This window comes from Brassica napus, chromosome A4 (assembly GCF_020379485.1).
Source record: "Brassica napus cultivar Da-Ae chromosome A4, Da-Ae, whole genome shotgun sequence".
In the NCBI taxonomy this organism is placed as follows: Eukaryota; Viridiplantae; Streptophyta; class Magnoliopsida; order Brassicales; family Brassicaceae; genus Brassica; species Brassica napus.
Genome location: NC_063437.1, coordinates 19830483 through 19849546, shown reverse-complemented (window position 1 = coordinate 19849546; position 19064 = coordinate 19830483). Strand labels below are relative to the sequence as shown.

Here is a 19064-nt window from a genome sequence, read left to right as displayed (position 1 = left end):
TCCATGTGCAAAAAATATTAGTTATGATATAGAGAAAGTATTTATTTATTCATGGAAAATTTAGAAGAAAAAAAAGAAACTCAATAAGAATGGAAAGTTTTCAAAATCATGTTCTATGCGACAGTTCCTGATATTTCAGACATATCACAAGAGAAATCATAACTCGTATATATGAATTAGTTTGAAGAACATATAATATAACATATATTATCATTTATTTCTCGAATTTTCGAATTGATTTCTACTTTTCTTTATGTTTGATAAGATTCATATATATAGTGGTTTAGTCAAAGTTTAAATGTTTACTAATTTTAGTAATCAGCGAATCGACCGTTGCTCATTTCAATATCAATAGCTTATATGGCAAGTTTCTCAACTAAATCTTGATTTTATGGGATATACCAGCTAGGGCAGAACTGACTGATACTAGTCTTTGAAGCTTCGGAAGATGTAAATTTCCAACTTTTATTTTTAGTTTTAATTGAACAATCACTTGCACACTCAAGTTTTCTCTTCATTCATCTAGCGGAATTAGAAAGGAACTTGTAGGAATAAAACAACAATGAAAGTAGCGAAATAAATAAAACACACACCAGCCTTATTAATTAACAATTTTATTCAATTTTATTCAATCAATATAATTGGCTGGTTTTCTTTTGTTAAGATAATAGAAGGCCTTTTCACTCGGCGGAGGTGATGGGCACGACATAAACTCAAATACTGTGGAGAACATCACTAACTTGTCCATAAAACCCGACAATCTTGTGACCATTTTCCCCGAGAAAGAACTCCTCACCGTAATTCATTACTAACTTAGATGAGTCCCTTTTGTTTGTCTTGAATGTACCGATAAAAGGAATGCATCCTTGACTCTTATCATAGTAGCCTCCCAAGCCCAAGAGATATTCATCATCCTCAAGAACAAGCTGAACAAACTCAAAATAACAATGATAAAATGTAAATATAATTTTAGCAGAGTATAATTTAAACAAGGAAAAATCTTGTTGTTTTCAAAAATGACCTCTGAAGCTCCGGGTAATATCTTCCCATGTGCATCTCCAGATACCAACTCTTTTCCCTTAATGTAATCAAACTTGACATAAGATACAACGTCGTAAATTTGTCCTATATATATCTTCCTTACACCGTCGAACACACCATCATCCCATTTAACTCCTCCGTTGCCGCCTACCAACGGTAGTTTCTTGGTTGGAATCAAAGGAGTAGGAGCTTGAACAGGTGCAAGATATGCTCCTAGAGCATCAATGGCGTCACCTTCTTTTCCATGGAATCCGACAAGTCGAAGATCCTTTTGCTCAAGAACAAACTTCTTACCCACTTTATACCCAAAGAATGATGTTCTCCCACTTGATGTTTGGAAGGTAAGTGACGTGATGACGGTATTTTGAAAAAGGTTTGGCTTATCATAGGTTACTTCCACCAACTTGATGTATTCATTCGGGTAATCAACCACAAGCTGAAACAAGAATCAAAGCTCAAGAAAATAAATATTTAAGGTGTAAATCATCACTCTCAAATAGGTCGAGACAACTAGCTAGCAACTAAGAAACTTTCAGATTCACTAAATCACCAACTATTTAGTACTTAATTTCTGTTGTTTTACATTTTCTATTAACCAGGAGAGTTCGGAACAATCTCTAATCTTCCTCTAAGCTAGGTACCAGCCGTTACTAATTCCTAAGGACATGATGTAAAACACCATTTCCAACAAAAATCGAACTGTAGAAGCACCACGGAAACTTACTACTTATGCTTAACCACTAGTTGTTTTACATTTTCACATATAAATATAGAGTTTACATCAAACACCAGTACCTATAACTTTTTTGAAATTATTGAACCAGTCGTGTATAAGAACTAATATAAATTACCTCAGATGGTGTTCCTCCTTTCACCCCATGGTAAAGTTTCTCTGACTTCCCGCCTTTGTCGTACTCGAACTCTAAGTAAGTGATACGATGATCATCTTGACAAATGCGCAGTGTCCTAACGCCATCGAAAGAGCCATCGTCCCAAACACGTCCCTCTGTACCACCTTGAGCATCCAGCTTGTAAAGAGGGAAAGGCGTGGTCAGAGAGTCTAGTACAAGGTAAACTCCAAGAGCGTCAATAGCATTATCCGACCGTCCATGAAAACCTACGATCTTCTTTCCCTCGTCCTCAAACTTGAACTTTGTACCATTAACAACTCCGAACAAGTTTGGACCAAACGTTGGAGACGTTCTACCCTTTGAGGTCCTGAAGACAAGGGAGGTGATCACCTCCGTGGCTATCAGAGCCACTTTGTTGTAGCTTCCCTCCACCGCTGTGATGTGTTCATCCGGATATTCAATTATAAACTGCACTTGAAAATTTCATTTATTCAATCAAGCAATTAAATTACACAAACAAAGAAAATATAATTGACAGGAGTTTGTAGTGTAGTGTGGTTTATTCTCATACCTATCTAATTATCATCAACTGGAATAAGGTTAGAAATCAATCTAATTTAATATGGTATTAGAGTTCGATCCACACCCAATCTATAATCGATTCAGCACAAAATTAGTTTATTGTTCTTTGTACAAAGATTTTGAGATTAATTATCAAAAAGTTATCATTTCGAAGGGCATATTATATATATATATATATTCCGACATGAGAAATTAGAAAAAAAAATATTAATTAGTTTCTCCATTTCATTTTAATAGTCATTTTAGATTTATGAAAATAGATTAAGAAAATAATTAATTTGTATATTTTAAAATAAAAATATCATTATTTATGCATTTAACCACATTTCCATCAATATAAAAATAGATGAGAAAATATAAAAAATCATATAGCATATAAAGTTCATAAATTTTCTATTAAAAATTTAAAATAACACTTATTTAAACACAATTTTTTTATTTTACAACTATAACTAAAATGAAATGGATGAAATAATTAAGAGAAATGAACCGGTTTAGTTAACCCCAGTTGATTTTCGATTGACAATATGTAACTTAATACAGTATATATAATATTATTACTTCCTCGTAATAATTCCCAATGCACATGTGTTACTTGTAGACGGGGAAAACGCGACATGAAACTTTTGGTTCAGAAAACTAAAAATGTGAAAAGTGAAGGGTAAATGCAGTAGAGAACCTCTTTAGGGTCTTGAGTTATGGTCCCATATTCACGTGTTACCACTTCCCCGTCTTCCTTCACGTACTCGAATTTGACGTAAGTGATACGTGAGAGATCTTGCCCAACATACACTTTTCTTATACCCTCATATACATCGTCGTCCCATTCACGCCCACCTTCACCACCGCAGAGTGTCAGCTTCTGGTACATCTTCCCCATTTCGAATCTTCAAATCCTGTAATAAATGAAAATAAAGAATTATATTATTTTATATATATTTATATTAATTTGATGTTTTAGAAAATATTAAATCGATTTTAAAAAGACATACTGTTACCAATTTAAATACTAAACAAATAATAACTACGAAGAAAAACGGTGATCAAGTATGCAAAGCTTTATTGGCAGTACAGTAATAAAATGATAACATAGTAGTAGCATATTCTAGCAAGAACACCAAAATGGTCCGACAATCACATATAGAAAATCAATCGATGGTTAATATTTATATATATAGTGCGATTTATAATCTTAAGAAACGGTGAACTTAAAGTATAATATCGAACAAAAGCCCCCAATATATAGCTGACTTAAAACGTAATCACACACTTCTCACTGTTTGTTGAGATATCCTGCACAAAACATTCCTCTCTCTTCTCTTATCTTTTTCTCTAAAACGATCTCTTAAGATATTCAGTGATATTCATGTCTTGCAAACGTTCTACACATGTATGATTATAGTAACTAATTATTATAATCTGAAATGAAATAGATAAGGGGTAATCATTGATGCATTATCCCGGCTACCAAAATGGAAAAGAAGAGACTGAGAGAGAGAGAGAGATAACCAGGAAAGTCTTGAGATCTGATTGAGAATGAAGGCGATGAACCTTATGGTAGATGACATATGTGTATTTATTGACGCTTGAGTTGAAAATTGAAATCAACACATGTTTCACGACTCATCAAGGACTGTCAACAATTGCAATAATTGTTTTTGATAGGAGTCCATAACAAGTTACAAGCACAATATATATTGAAATATGTGTAAATTCTTGAGATCTCATTGAGAATGAAAGGCAATGAACCTGAACCTTATGTATGTTCAAATGTGTTGTATTTGTTGACTCTTCTAGTTGCAACCACCACATGGTTCACGACTACGAAGGACTGTCACAATTGCGATAATTGCTTTTGATGAGTCCATACTCCATAACCAGCTCAATATATATATTGCTACAATAATAAATATAATGTATTGTATAAATATAAATAAGAACAAAAAGTTTATATCCACAAAAATATTAAAAATGAAAAGAAAGAGACAAGAACTTTTTTTAAGAAGAAAGGGTTAAGATAAAAAAAAATCTTTGTAATTGTGTGACTTTCGTTGTTGTGTGTTTTAGATTTTCATAATACTTTTTGAAAACCCGTGTTATTGTCTTTTGCTTTTTTTCAAACATCTTTATTGATCTGTTAAAAAGTTTTCTAAAAAAATCCAAATGAAAAATTATAGTCCTTACAAAAAGAGTATAACCACACAATTTCTCTTCTCGAATGATCATGCTGTATCGCTTAGATCTTGTAAATGCAAACATCTAATGTTATAGACATGCATACTAAACATAATAGTGGGTGATCCTATCAAATAATAGTGTTGCATTATCACTTCTGATATCCTTTCTCGATTTGAAAAACAAATACAACGTTGTCTTCATAAAAAGAGCCAAAAATAGTTAGCTCTGTTGATCTTATTGATAGATCGGATCGGATGTGTCAGTTTACTTTAGTGCAGAATCAATATGGTTTGAAAATGTGGCCACAAAATTCTGATATTGACCACACTATTAAATAATGATTTCTCGCTCCTTGTTCAACTAATACAATATTTTTTGAGTGATTGCTTTTCCCAGAGAAAATGGGTTGTAATATTAAATAATACCTTTTTCGGTTGTAATATCTTTGTAACTCGTAAGGATTAAATAAAGAAAAAATAAATCTTATAATACATATTACAAAGAATAAACCACATGTGGGAGGGAGGACCAACGGAGTTGCAATACGTCCCCAAACAATATCCTATTTTATATTCCCTGTACAGATGAGATAACACAGATAGTTATTAGTTAGTCTAGTTTTTGAATCTTCGGAAGATTTAAATTCCCAACTTTTATTTTTATTTATAATTGAACAATCACTTGCACACTCAAGTTTACTCTTCATTCATCTAGCAGAACAGAAAGGAACTTGTAGGAATAAAACAACAATGAAAGTAGCGAAATAAAGAAAACACACACCGGCCTTATTAACAATTTTATTCAATCAATATAACTGGCTGGTTTTGTTTTATTAAGATAATAGAAGGCCTTTTCACTCGACTGAGGTGATGGGCACGACATAGACTCCAATACTGTGGAGAACATCACTAGCTTGTCCATAAAACCCGACGATCTTGTGGCCACTTTCCCCGAGAGTGAACTTCTCACCGTAATTCAATTCATAATCAGGTGAATCCCTTTTGTTTGTGTTGACTATATCTATATAACGAATGGCTCCTCGACTCTTATCATAGTAGCCTCCCAAGCTCAAGAGATATTCATCATCCTCAAGAACTAACTGAACAAACTCAAGAATAAGAAAGATTAAATGTAAATATAATTTAGCGAAGTATAATTTAAACAAGAAAAATCTTGTTGTTTTCAAAATTGACCTCTGAAGCTTCGGGTAATGTCTGCCCATGTTCATCTCCAGATACCAACTCTGTTCCCTTAATGTAATCAAACTTAACATAGGATACAACGTCGTAACATTGTCCTATAGATATCTTCCTTACACCGTCGAAAGCACCATCATCCCATTTAACTCCTCCGTTGCCGCCTACCAACGGTAGTTTCTTGGTTGGAATCAAAGGAGTAGGAGCTTGAATAGGTGCAAAATATGCTCCTAGAGCATCAATGGCGTCACCTTCTTTTCCATGGAATCCGACAAGTCGAAGATCCTTTTGCTCAAGAACAAACTTCTTACCCACTTTATACCCAATGAATGATGTTCTCTCACTTGATGTTTCGAAGGTAAATGACGTGATGACAGTATTTTGGAAAAGTTTTGGCTTATCATAGGTTACTTCCACCGACTTGACGTATTCATTCGGGTAATCAAGCAAAAGCTGAAAAAAGAATCAAAACTTAAGAAAGTAAAAATATTTAAGGAGTAATTATATCTCTCAAATTGGTCTGAGGCAAATAGAAACTAAAGACATCAGCATTTATTAGCAATGTGGGTTTATTAAAAAATGAAAATAGTTATATTTGAGCATACAATCATATTTAATTTTTTTACAGAATTAAGAATTAACACATTAACTAAGTGAAACATGGCATATGAGTTTTTTTTATATCAAAAGACTATAATCTCTACTCTTTTTCTTCCTTTTGTAATTATTTTTATTTATTTTAATATTGAGAAACTGTATGATAAATTTTCAGAATCACTAGATCACCAACTATTTGGTACTTAATATTTGTGGTTTTACATTTTCACATATAAATATATATATAGCTTTTTTTTGAGATTATTGAACCAATCGTGTATAAGAACTAATAGAAATTACCTCAGATGATGTTCCTCCTTTCACCCCATGGTGAAGTTTCTCTGACTTCCCACCTTTGTCATACTCGAACTCTAAGTAAGTGATACGATGATCATCTTGACAAACACGCACTGTCCTAACGCCATCGAAAGAGCCATCGTCCCAAACACGTCCCTCTGTACCACCTTGAGCATCCAGCTTGTAAAGAGGGAAAGGCGTGGTCAGAGAGTCTAGGACAAGGTAAACTCCAAGAGCGTCAATAGCATTATCCGACCGTCCATGGAAACCTACGATCTTCTTTCCCTCGTCCTCAAACTTGAACTTTGTACCATTGACAACTCCGAACAAGTTTGGACCAAACGTTGGAGACGTTCTACCCTTTGAGGTCTTGAAGACGAGAGACGTGATCACCTCCGTGGCTATAAGAGCCACTTTGTTGTAGCTTCCCTCCACTGCTGTGATGTGTTCACCCGGATACTCAATTATAAACTGCACGTGAAAATGAAAATGCGTTTATACTATTGTTACTTTCATGTTATAACTCCAGATGCACATTAACTTTAATTGATACTATTTGAGAATTTTTCTCTTTATGTAATATGTTTTAGAATAGAAATATATTTTAGTGCTATTATATGGTATTTCTTTAAGACTATTGATGTAGAAAACTAAGAATGTGAAGAATGAAGAGTAAATGCAGTAGAAAACCTCTCTAGGGTCTTGAGTTATTGTCCCATATTCACGTGTAACCACTTCACCGTCTTCCTTCACGTACTCGAATTTGATGTAAGTGATACGTGAGAAATCTTGCCCAACATACACTTTCTTTACACCCTCGTATACATCGTCGTCCCATTCACGCCCCCCTTCACCACCGCGAAGTGCCAGCTTCTGGTACATCTTCCCCATTTCGAATTTTTAAATCCTATAATAAAAAGAGGAAAGTAAATTAATATATTTTTATATATCAATACAATATCTTATAAGATATTCAATTGATTATAAAAGTCAAAATTCATCTTAAAATAATATAATTGCTACCAATTTAAATATAAACTAAAGAAATCATAAATGATGAAAAGAAAAACGGTGATAACAAATAAGTCTCAAACATCAGCCTCACAATATATATCCAAATCCAATGAAATGTGCCAAGCTTTATTGGCATGCCAGTACACTAATATCATGATAACATTATTGCCTATTTTAATACATAGCAAGAACACCAAAATGGTCCAAGATAATCACATATACCATGATAATGATGAAATTAGAGTGTTAATGGTTAGCAAGAAAGGTCCATTTTTTTGTAAAAGTTTAGAAAAGTTTTGCTCAAAAAGAGTTTAGAAAAGTAAAAGTGTACTATATGTAGATTAGTTTGCAGAAACAAAACAAAACAAATCTTCTTACAATCATACGTGGGCAATCAAAAATGGAAAAAAGAGAGAGAGAGAGAAAGAGGATGTAAGAAGAACAAAAAGAATGAGGGAGAGAGAGATAACCGGTAAAGTCTTGAGATCTGATTTGAGAATAAAGGCGATGAATCGTATCGTTGGTGACATGTGTGTATTTATGGACTCTGCTCGTGAATTGCAAGTTTGCAACCAACACATGTTTCACGACTCACGAAGGACTGTCAACAATAATTGCTTTTAATAGGAGTCCATAACCAGCTTAAGATATCGTTATAATAATAAATATAATTATAATAGAAACAAATATAAATATAATTATAATAGAAATAAATATAAATATAAATAATAACAAATTTTTATATCCACAAAAAATATTGAAAATAAAAAGAAAGAGATGAGAAAGAAAAAAAACAAAAAAATATTATTTCTGTAAACAAATGATATTTATCTACTTATATGCATTTTATGTGAATTTGTTTTGTTGAATGTTTCTGGTTTTATAATACTCTTCTTTGAAAGCAATTGTCTTTTATTAAAATGTTAATCTGTTTAAATTATTTATTAAAAAACTAGTAAAAATTCAATAAAAAAAACAAAAGAGTATAACTATGCAAATTCTCCTTTTAAGTGATCATGATGTACCTCTTAAATCTCTTGGTGGATAATAATTTGGTGAAAAGATTGGTTGTATTATCATACGATCATGTACATATTACTTTTAAAACTTCAGGAGTACCACCGATGTCTAGGCTAATAGTTAAACGCATAAGTTAATTATATTGTGCTCATAATTTGAGCCATGATATGAAGAATAATTTATGCCATTTTGTATTAACAAAAGCTAGTTCTAAATCAAAGAGAAGATTATGGTTTAAGGTTCAAACTAGTCTTCTAAAAAAATCTTCAGATCGTATTCGTAGATCTCGATTGTCTGTATATGTAATGCCATCATGCGTTTGTTCAGGGCCGTCTCAATTATTTTTTGGATCCTGTTCAAAAATATTAACGATATATTTAAAGCATAATAAAATAGCTTTAGAAATTAATAGTTCTACTTATATATGTTTAACATTTTTTTATAAATTATAAACTCTAAATTAGTCTGTACTGTATTTAAATTTTAAATTTTTAGACTATAATTTATTTATGTATATATTGTTGAAAATTTCTTTAAAAATTTTATTTTTATATTCAAACCCTATTCGACTGTTCCACATGCACGTGCTATTAGACGGCTTTAAGATCGTCGAAGGTTAGTTAAGTAGAAGACGACCATGGATCTCAATCGTCTACAAGACTCTCTAGCTCTACGAGTTGAAGGGTGGATTCGAGGTTGGTGAATCCTCTCATCAAAAAGTCGTAAAATGTAAGTTTTGATTAGAACACTTTTTCATTATGAGTTTGAGCCGTTTTTCTCATTTAAAGATATAGATTAAATAAATCTTTACAAAGGGTTTGGGTCTTTCTAAACATAGAGCCGAGAATCTATCGGCTAAAATCTCCTACAAAACAATTTTTTTTTATATCCATTTATCATGTTACTGGTCAGTCTTTCATAAAGCTTATAGGAGATCTAAACACCTCTATAATCAGTTCGTTAGACCTAAAATGAACTACTACATGCACATTAATATAATTTATCTAGACTTAATTAGATGTGTGTTACTACAAGATTCATCATATACCCTTAAGTGATTTGTCTAAACTTCATCAGTGATATTTAACCTAACATTTACTAGAAAATCTTATATAAAATATATAAATTAACTGTATACTGTACATCAATATCGTCTATATTCATTGTTTTTTTTTAATAAAAAAATGGCAAAATCATATTTTTTTACTAATAATTATTTTTTCCATTTTTAAAAAGACACACTTCCAAATTTGAGGCATTAACAAAAAGAGCAGACCCGACCCGACCCGGTAGCGCTAATCTATCGTTAAAAATTGATTAAAACCATCGTCTCTCCAGCAGAAACATATATTAATTTTCTTTTCGGCAAGATCCCTCGATTATCTCTCTCCGTGTTCTGTAATCTCCATAGATTCCAAATCTCCCTCTATCTCTCTCTTTGTTGTGTGCTCTTGCTTTTTTCGTTTTGTTCTTTTTTTTTTTCCGGTTCAATTCGTTATCTTGTTTTCGTTTAAATCTCAAATCACCCGCTCTACATATACTCGATTCTTCCCCAAGCGAACGAAGAAGACACAAATCGATTCTTCACTGGTACAAATCGTTCATAAATTAGTTTTTTTTTTGTTGTATGCATGTATTGTGAGTTTGATTGAATGGGGATATGATGCAGGAGGGTTGTGTAATGAATCAAGGAGGGAACACTCAGACCGTGGCTCCACTTGACCCTAACCCCATTGAGGTATTAAAAAGCTTTACCTTTTTCAATTAAATATCATTCCTTTACATGCATTAGGCTACTAATGTTACATTAGTTTGCGTTTGTTAGTTCTCCATTGTAACGGTTAGGGCAGTCTTTGGCCCTATTAGTATGTTTATGCACAAGAAGAATCTGACTTTATTATCAGATTTTTGAGGCTTTTAACATCTCCAGTTTTAGATCTAGTCTGGAGTCTAAGATGACCTTTCTCTTTGTTGCTTGTCTATGTTTCTTTTCACTTAGGCCATGATTAACCCCGGTCTCTTAACTGGGGTTTTTAGCTTCGGCTAACTAAAAAAAGCTAAGAACGAGATGTGTCTTAGCCAAAAAGTATCAAATCACCCCAAATAAGAGACCGGGGTTAATCATGCTCTAACTGCCATATGGAGGATAAATATTTAGTCTTGCCGCTATTAATGCTTGTTTTTGTTTTCCGCAGAAACGATATGGTGTTGAAGGAAGCCAAGTGCAGACATCTCCATATCAATACTCAACTGGGTCTGACGCTGCCTCATGGACAAATTATAGCGTAGATAATCAGGCTGTGCAGCAGAATGGGAACTATTCAAATTCTAACTATTACCATCCACAGCCTCCAGTGCCTGCCACAGGAAACGTGCACGAGACATCCTCATCGACGTCTGGGACTGTAAACGTCGCTCAAGATTACAGTGGATATACGCCTTACCAGACCCCTTCCGACCCGCAAAACTACTCAAACACGGGGTATACAAATTACTACAGTGGCGGCTATCAGCAGCAGCAACCTAGCCAGCCATACACTCAGCCTGTTGGGGCGTATCAAAACACAGGTGCTCCTTATTCCTCATTTCAGAATCCAGGATCTTATGCTGGGACTGCAAGTTATTCAGGAACTTACTACAATCCTGCTGATTATCAGACTACTACCGGAGGTTACCAGAGTACAACTTATAACAGCCAAACAGCTGGAGGTTACGTCAATCAGACTCCTACATCATCAAACCAGGGAAACTATCCTTATCAAAACTATACTCCTGACGCTGCTAACATTCATAGCGCCACTGCTGCAACCGCAACACCTGTACATTATCAACAGAGCTACCAACAGTGGCCAGGCTATTACAGTCAAACAGAAGTCCCATGTGCCCCGGGCACGGAAAAGTTGCCTCCCACTAGTGCATTTAGTCAGAGCTTTCCAGTTGCTGGTGGTGTTGCTAGTGAAATGCCTGCTTCAAATGGTCAGCCTGCTCCGTCTTATGCCCAAACTTGGAGGCAGGAAACTGACTCAACTCAGCCACCATCTCAGCAGGTTCAGATTTACTTTCAAAAGGGAGTATACCAAATTTGTGTTCTTAAGCTTAGTTTGAGTATATTATTAGAACTTTTATGTGCATATTGTTTTAGACATGGTCACGGATTGCTTTCTTTCACTAGAGTCTTTTTTATTTGAATACTAAGAAGTCATTTTTATGCTCTCAGCCGGCTGCAGCGGTTAGTGCCTCTAATAATGCTTACTGGATGCATCAAACACCAAGTCAGCAAGCTCATTATCCTGTTCCTCCACAAAATCATTACCAGAGTCCTCTGGAGACAAAACCCTTATATGAGACCCCTATTCAGGGTCATCAGAGAGCTACATATCCTCAAGAACTGAACTCCCAGGCTTCCATTAATCAGGCACCGTTAGGCTATCGCCAGCCTACTCAGACTACACCGTCAGTGGATACTCAAAGGGTAAGCAAAATACAGATTCCAACTAACCCTAGAATTGCTTCAAACTTGCCATCAGGTTATACCAAAATGGATAAAGGTAGATCACCAGCCGGTGCAACCCAAACACCTGCGTATCTTAGTGTTTCAATGTCAAATCCGAAAGGTCATACCGCTGCTATGCCTGAGGTAAGGCTCCTTTCTCAATTCTTGAACTTTGATTACGTAGCAGGTGACGTAGACATTAATTGGTGTATTGAGTAAATTTTCTCTTTTATAATTAACATTGGAAACAAACAATCATGTTTGCTTGTAGCCTGGAACCTTCCCAAAAGCGCTTTGTGGGTTTGTGGAGAGGGCTTTTGCACGCTGCAAAGATGATAAAGAAAAGGCGTCTTGCCAGGCTGCCCTGAAGAAGGTAAATGGTAGTAGGAATTGTGGATGCACACATATTACATTATTTTAGCATGATGTCTTGTCACCCATTGTGCACATCTTAATGCTACTGCTGCCATATTTGCTTGAACTTCGCCTTTATCTTCTGAGTAGATGTGTAGTATGGTTAAGTTGTTTCCATAAACAAGAAGAAATCAATATGCAGTTATTAGAATACCATTTTGGGTTGCTTTGGATGCTGATACTTTCTTTGTATTTCTAGATCATAACCGAAGCTACAAACGATGGTACTATTAATACCCGGGACTGGGATATTGAGCCTCTCTCAACTGTCCTGAACACAGATGTGACTAACACTGAGTATGGCCCTGAAGTTATTATATGTTTGGAACATTTACTTCCTATGATTTGCTACTAAGTCTTACCTTGCACTGCAGGTCGAGCTCCACTCCTCTATCTTCGTTACAAAATAAGAGCCCAACAAGACGCCCCAAAAGCAGATGGGAGCCGTTAGTGGAATCCAAACCATTTGTGAAGCCAGCTTCAACTTTCACCAGTGGTGTTAAGTTTGGAGGTTGGAATCACCCAAATGTAAATAACAAAAAGGTAAACATTCTCTCCTTGTTATTTGCTAGGCATTCTCTGAATGGTTCTGATAAAAAAAAATATTTGCAGAGCTCTGAGACTTTTCAAAAGGTGGACGCTGTCACTGGCTCCAAGCCCACTTACTTTGCGCAAAATTCTGCGAAAAAGAGTTTCCAGCGGCCTGTGAAGCGACAGCGTTTTACTGGTGGTGCCATTGACGATGAGGAATCTAGTGATAGTGAGAAGGAACTGACACCTTACTATTCCAGCGCAATGTCGCTTGCTAGTTCTGCCGATGAGAAGAAGCGGCGTGATAGCCGTTCCAAGCGTTTTGAGAAAGTTCAAGGGCACAGCCGAGGGAATGATATTCCTACACCTAAAATTTCAAATGTTAGAAGGGGAACTGCGATGAGACTTGGCGAAGTTTTTGATGAAAGTGGCAGCAGAGCTGTGGAAGACATGGACTGGGATGCACTAACCGTTAAAGGAACTTGCCAGGAAATTGAGAAACGTTATCTCCGTCTGACTTCTGCACCGGATCCTACCACCGTAAGTATCACTATATACCTAGTAATCTTTTTGACGCACTTACTGATATTTTTTAACTGACTCATTTGTGCTTTGCAGGTAAGACCAGAGGATGTACTGGTGAAAGCTCTGTCAATGGTTCAGGATTCTCCAAAGAATTATCTTTATAAATGTGATCAGCTAAAGTCAATTCGCCAGGACCTCACAGTACAGCGGATACACAATCATCTAACAGCGAAGGTATACTATTGAGTTTCAAACGATGCTGAGCATTGAGAATGTTTATCATGTTTCCATGGTCAATGTTCTGTTGCAGGTGTATGAAACGCATGCTAGATTTGCTTTGGAAGCTGGGGATTTGACTGAGTATAATCAGGTTTGTACGCTAGCCAAGATTGTCCATATTGCAGAATAGTAACCATTCAGATTGTCTAGATTTTATCTTTTCTCCTAATCTAATAGAATCAAGATCTTGTAGGATACATCTATTGTATATTCCTGAGGAGACTTAACATAAATCTCAGGGTATTTGTAGTCTTGCTGAATTGTTTTTTGTTGTTGTTGTTACAGTGCCTGTCACAGCTGAAAATCCTTTATGCGGAAGGTATAGAAGGATGCACTCTGGAATTTGCTGCGTACAGTCTACTCTATATTACCTTACACTCGAACAACAATCGAGAACTGCTATCATCTATGTCCAGGTCAGTGCTTTTACATTTCCTTTTCTAGGCTATGTTTAAAGCATAGACACTTCACCAAGAAACTTTGATAAACTGGATAGTTATACTTTTTTACATCTCTATCTATCAATGTGAAGAGATTACTTCCTTTGAATTGGGTTTTGTATGCATGTTATGTGATATCTGAATATGTTTTGTAGGTTATCCAAAGAAGCTAAGAGTGATGAAGCAGTTAGACATGCTCTCTCAGTTCGTTCAGCCGTTACATCGGGAAACTATGTTATGTTCTTCAGACTCTACAAGACTGCGCCAAACATGAACAGTTGCCTCATGGGTAAGGGGAGATATCACTTATGAGAACTATTTTGATATGTTTGAACAGTTGGGTAGATGTATAATTTTTATGTTTTGTTTGCAGATCTCTATGTGGAGAAGATGCGTTACAAGGCAGTGACGTTTATCTCACGGAGTTGTCGTCCTAGTATCCCGGTTTCATACTTGGCCCAAGTGTTGGGCTTTGCTGGTACTTCAAGCGAAGGTATTGGTGAAAAGGAGACCGATGGTATGGAGGAGTGTTCTGAATGGCTAAAAAGCCATGGTGCTAGCCTCATAGCTGACAGTAACGGAGATATGGTTCTTGATACCAAGGTAAGTCATCTTTTGAATTTACCATAATGTTGTGGTGTAACCTGGGCCATATTCTCAAGATATGGATGAGGACTGAACTTGTGTTATTTCCTTGTGCAGGCGTCATCAACGAGTCTCTTCATGCCAGAACCTGAAGATGCAGTTGCTCATGGAGATCGATATCTAGATGTCAATGATTTCTTTACGCGTACATGATGAAAAAAAATTAATGTCTGTTGTGTAGTCTGATGGGGAAAATGAAGTTCATCACATCTTTTGAGACCAACGAAGATGATTGAAGCATCTCTCACCTCGTCATCTTTTGCCAAACATAACCTCAGGTATATGACATTTTAGGTCTTATATTACTTTGATAGAAGAGGACCAAATGTGTTTGTAATTCGTTTTTGTGAATATGGAAAATCCTTTGTTATTTTTAAAGACTTCGAAAGGGAATCCAGGAAACAATAATGTAAAACCATTTTACATTTAAAGGAATTACAAACAGAAAAAATACAAGTATGTTTTGATTTGGCTCTCTTTTTATCACTTCCTCTTGTTCTTGCTTCCGAGCAACAAACAGAAGTAAAACAAAACCCTAAAGAAGAATTCAAGTTTTAATGTTCAAAATGCAAACTATAGATTATTCATAGATTGATCTATAGTCAAAATGAACAAATTAATTTTTAGGAAATAATGTACAAATTTTCCAAACTTGCTACCAATTTAATATTTTCTAGGTTTAAACTTTAAAGTACACATACTAATTACAGGCTCATAGGGGTGGGCATTTTATCTGCTCCAAAAATGAACTTCAAAATTAGAGTTTTGAGTAATGAAATTTTATATTTTTATTTGCATTTGATCCTTATAATTAATTACGCATCACATTTATAATTCTTAAATCTTTTTTCATTTATCGTTTTAATCTTTAATACTTTTGTATATCTTAAGTATTTCAAATTTATTTTTATAAATTTAAATTTTACACATAGAATTAAATAAAAAAAATTGAAATAAGATTTAAAATATTTTAAAACTAGAATTAGATAATAAGAATATTACAAAATAAACTTAATAATTTTTTAAAAAAAAGATACATGAAGACATAATTATTACACAAATTTGAATATTACAACAACACTAATAATCTAGTAAATTTGTTCTAGAACTTCTAAAATATTGTCCAAACAAATTTATAATATTTTAAAACTAGAATTAGATAACAAGAATATTACAAAATAAACTTAATAATTTAAAAAAAATACATGAAGAAATAATTATTACACAAATTTAAATATTACAATAAAACTAATAGTCTAGTAAATTTGCTCTAGAACTTCTAAAATATTGTCCAATTTTTTTTTTGTGTAACCAAAGATGGAGCATTATGGAAATAATTTTATGTAATAATGTGGTATTTTTCTTGTAGTTAAATATTTAATTAATTATTTCTATTTTTATTTTAATATTTTTAGTATAAGATTTTATTAATTAATATTTTTATGGTATTTTAATATATGTGCTAGTGATTTATAAAAGTTTTATAGATTTATATTAATTATGATAAATATAAGGACCATAGCATAAATTACAAATAATTTTGAGTTAAATTTGAAATTTTGTTTTTGAAAAAGAACACCTTGAAACTTCAAATATAGAGTTTTGCAAATTTTAAAATAGACAATTTTAGAAACTAAGAAGCATCATTTTTTTATTAACACATTTTTCAAAGAAAAATAAAATTAATTATCTAAAAGATTTTTCAGAAAATATTGATATATTATTATTTAGATATCCAATTCAACAATTCTACCTTTCATGATGCTCTTACAACTGGACCATGCATTCATCATGGCCATGTTATAATTTACCTTCACTCCTCTGGATAATTCAGGTTGTAAGTTGACCTATTTCAACAGGTTCTATAGCTAGTGTTCTGTATTTTTTTCTTCTTCTTAATTTAGCTAGTGTTTTTATCTGACTGTTATCAACTAATACGCCGATTGATGAAATAAATTATCTTAAATTCACCAAAATTTGAAAGTAAGGCACGGTAGCACACGATCCATGCCTTAATTGATAATATTGCAGCTACACATACCCTAAACACCTACTGAAATACTTGGGTTTCCACAATGTAGTGAAGTTTAAAGCATTTTAAACAAATCACCAAAGAACTGTTATGCAAATAAATAGTATGTAACAATAGAAAGTACAATAATCGGTTTAGGACTTTCCAATGTATACAGTTTCATATAACAATGGGTCTGAAAAAAATAAGTATTGTGGTCTATCCGTCTCGGTGCTACCACAATGTGGTCTATCCTTCTCCCTCATGTACAAACAACACTATAGTAGTTTCTTTTGATCAAGAAACGGGTCCATGATCTCTTCCACCTTCCCTTTCTTCACATACTTCATCGCCCATTCAATCAAATTCACTTTCTCTCTCGGAAGAGAATGATCAATGACACCAAAAGAGTAAACATCAGACTTCGCAGTCAGTTGTTGTCTGGTCAAATACTCTGGATCAAGATAACCAAAGCTTCCTTTAACCGCGGTACTCACATGTGTCTGGTCAAGATCCGGACCAGTCTTGACAATCCAAAGTCCGCAACTTTGGCTGTGAAATTCTCATCCAAGAGAATGTTAGCTGACTTCACATTGCGGTGTATGACCGCTTTTGTGGAGCCTGTGTGGAGATAATGAAGCCCTCTAGCTGCACCAGCACATCTCAAGCCTCTGTCTCCAACTCAATCTAGGGTTATCAGACTCATACAAATGGTCCTTAAGCGTTCCCTTGTGCATATACTCATACACAATGATCATCTCATCAATCTCTTCGCAATACCTTACCAAAGAAGTTGACAAAACAAATACCCTATCAAAGAAACCAGATGAATGTGTCTGAACTGAGACAGTGTTTCGATCTCTGTCTTGAACTCCACTAGACCTTGGCGAGATTTGGAGACCCTCGTTTCACAGCTATCTTTGTCTTGTCCCTCAAGGCTCCTTTGTAAACTTGACCAAACCCTCCAACTCCAATCAATAAGCTCTAATCAAAATCATCAGTTGCTTGTTTGATTAAAGCTAATGGAAATCGATAACCGATCTTTTAGCTTGAAAAGATTAAGCTCTCACGGTCTCACCTATGTCATTCTGCTTAACAGCTCTTCTTTTCTTGATGCACAAGTAAAATATAATCACACCAAACACTAGCAATACACAGTGCTGCATAACCCGTTAATAAAAGAAACAGGGTAAACATTCTTGACTCCACCAACAGATAGGTTTATGCCCAATCTAACTAGTTGTCTAATGTTTTTTTTTTTTTTTGCTAAAAACTAGTTGTATAATGTTATCACAGTTATTATCAATAATGACCCGTGTGTATCTTAGAAATAAAGGCCGACTACTTGCATTGCCTAGAAATAAAGATTAACTATCGATGAGAAAAGCCTCATCATAAGTCAAATTTTTCTTAAAAAGAAAAAAAAAAAATTAAATTATGGCATATTAATTTGAATCAAATCATAAAGGGAAAATTCCATAAATTATCGCAACTAAATTTTCTTAACCTTTTTAATACCCAAACTTTTTTTTCTGCTACATGGTTTAATATTCAAACTAATTATTTTGCACATCTTAATACACTTACCTTAAAAAATGTGTTCATTTTAATATTCTAAGTATGCTTATTTTAATAACTAGTTTCAAAAATAAATTAGAAATTTTTAAAATTCAAAAACAAATCTTAAAATTTTCAAATTTTATTTTAACTTTTAAGAATAAAAGTAACTAAATTTGGATAAACTTAAATTTTTAATAATATGAATTTTAGTTTTGTTTTCTGAAATTTAGTTACTTTTTTTTTTTAAATTACTAAATTTTAGAATTATTTTTCCAAATACTGAAATATTATCCAAAAATTTAGTTACTTTTATTTTTAAAAATTAAAATAAAACTTGAAATTTTTAAGATTTTGTTTTGAAGTTAAGAATTTTTTTTGAAGTTTCATTTG

The 19064-nt window shown here is 33.9% G+C and overlaps 3 protein-coding genes and 1 pseudogene across 5 annotated transcripts; 1 reads left to right on the top strand and 3 right to left on the bottom strand.

The window, feature by feature from the left end:
- Positions 1 to 493: 493 nt before the first annotated feature.
- Positions 494 to 4140, bottom strand: LOC106447478 (jacalin-related lectin 22-like). Its single transcript, XM_013889407.3, has 5 exons — positions 3984 to 4140; positions 3154 to 3370; positions 1893 to 2360; positions 1022 to 1477; positions 494 to 926 (listed from the first exon to the last, which is right to left on the bottom strand). The coding sequence occupies exons 2-5, from the start codon at positions 3352 to 3354 to the stop codon at positions 714 to 716; spliced, it is 1338 nt and encodes a 445-aa protein (XP_013744861.2). The 5' UTR covers positions 3355 to 3370; positions 3984 to 4140; the 3' UTR covers positions 494 to 713.
- Positions 4141 to 5333: 1193 nt separating this feature from the next.
- LOC106447475 (jacalin-related lectin 22-like) lies at positions 5334 to 8419 on the bottom strand. 3 transcript variants are annotated; one of them, XM_013889403.3, is made up of 5 exons: positions 8227 to 8419; positions 7433 to 7649; positions 6746 to 7213; positions 5846 to 6301; positions 5334 to 5751 (listed from the first exon to the last, which is right to left on the bottom strand). In XM_013889403.3, the coding sequence occupies exons 2-5, from the start codon at positions 7631 to 7633 to the stop codon at positions 5506 to 5508; spliced, it is 1371 nt and encodes a 456-aa protein (XP_013744857.2). In that variant the 5' UTR covers positions 7634 to 7649; positions 8227 to 8419; the 3' UTR covers positions 5334 to 5505. The 3 variants fall into 3 exon arrangements, with proteins under 3 accessions (XP_013744857.2, XP_048634595.1, XP_013744858.2); XM_048778638.1 differs by having other exon boundaries at positions 7433 to 7624; positions 8227 to 8352; XM_013889404.3 differs by having other exon boundaries at positions 8135 to 8270.
- A 1688-nt stretch (positions 8420 to 10107) lies between these two features.
- On the top strand, positions 10108 to 15570 carry LOC106447474 (SAC3 family protein A). Its single transcript, XM_013889402.3, has 14 exons — positions 10108 to 10366; positions 10446 to 10514; positions 10972 to 11823; positions 11994 to 12413; positions 12541 to 12642; positions 12883 to 12980; positions 13058 to 13226; positions 13296 to 13754; positions 13833 to 13973; positions 14050 to 14109; positions 14304 to 14434; positions 14614 to 14747; positions 14832 to 15061; positions 15161 to 15570. Exons 2-14 carry the CDS (start codon positions 10458 to 10460, stop codon positions 15254 to 15256), a joined length of 2949 nt encoding a protein of 982 aa, XP_013744856.2. The 5' UTR covers positions 10108 to 10366; positions 10446 to 10457; the 3' UTR covers positions 15257 to 15570.
- A 1022-nt stretch (positions 15571 to 16592) lies between these two features.
- Positions 16593 to 18280, bottom strand: LOC106448927 (annotated as a pseudogene).
- Between the last annotated feature and the right edge of the window lie 784 nt (positions 18281 to 19064).

What these genes read in the sequence shown, in the direction of transcription:
- LOC106447475 (XM_048778638.1), bottom strand. Translation starts at nt 8,337, where the DNA reads ATGTGTTGGTTGCAAACTTGCAATTCACGAGCAGAGTCCATAAATACA. An exon ending in TAACTCAAGACCCTAGAGAG is followed by an intron (nt 7,214 to 7,432) that starts GTTTTCTACTGC and finishes TTTCACGTGCAG; the next exon opens with TTTATAATTGAGTATCCGGG. An exon ending in CATTACCCGAAGCTTCAGAG is followed by an intron (nt 5,752 to 5,845) that starts GTCAATTTTGAA and finishes GAGTTTGTTCAG; the next exon opens with TTAGTTCTTGAGGATGATGA.
- LOC106447474 (XM_013889402.3), top strand. Translation starts at nt 10,458, where the DNA reads ATGAATCAAGGAGGGAACACTCAGACCGTGGCTCCACTTGACCCTAAC. An exon ending in ACAGATGTGACTAACACTGA is followed by an intron (nt 12,981 to 13,057) that starts GTATGGCCCTGA and finishes CTTGCACTGCAG; the next exon opens with GTCGAGCTCCACTCCTCTAT. An exon ending in CTGCACCGGATCCTACCACC is followed by an intron (nt 13,755 to 13,832) that starts GTAAGTATCACT and finishes TGTGCTTTGCAG; the next exon opens with GTAAGACCAGAGGATGTACT.
- LOC106447478 (XM_013889407.3), bottom strand. Translation starts at nt 3,354, where the DNA reads ATGGGGAAGATGTACCAGAAGCTGACACTCTGCGGTGGTGAAGGTGGG. An exon ending in AAGGAGGAACACCATCTGAG is followed by an intron (nt 1,478 to 1,892) that starts GTAATTTATATT and finishes TTCTTGTTTCAG; the next exon opens with CTTGTGGTTGATTACCCGAA. An exon ending in TATTACCCGGAGCTTCAGAG is followed by an intron (nt 927 to 1,021) that starts GTCATTTTTGAA and finishes GAGTTTGTTCAG; the next exon opens with CTTGTTCTTGAGGATGATGA.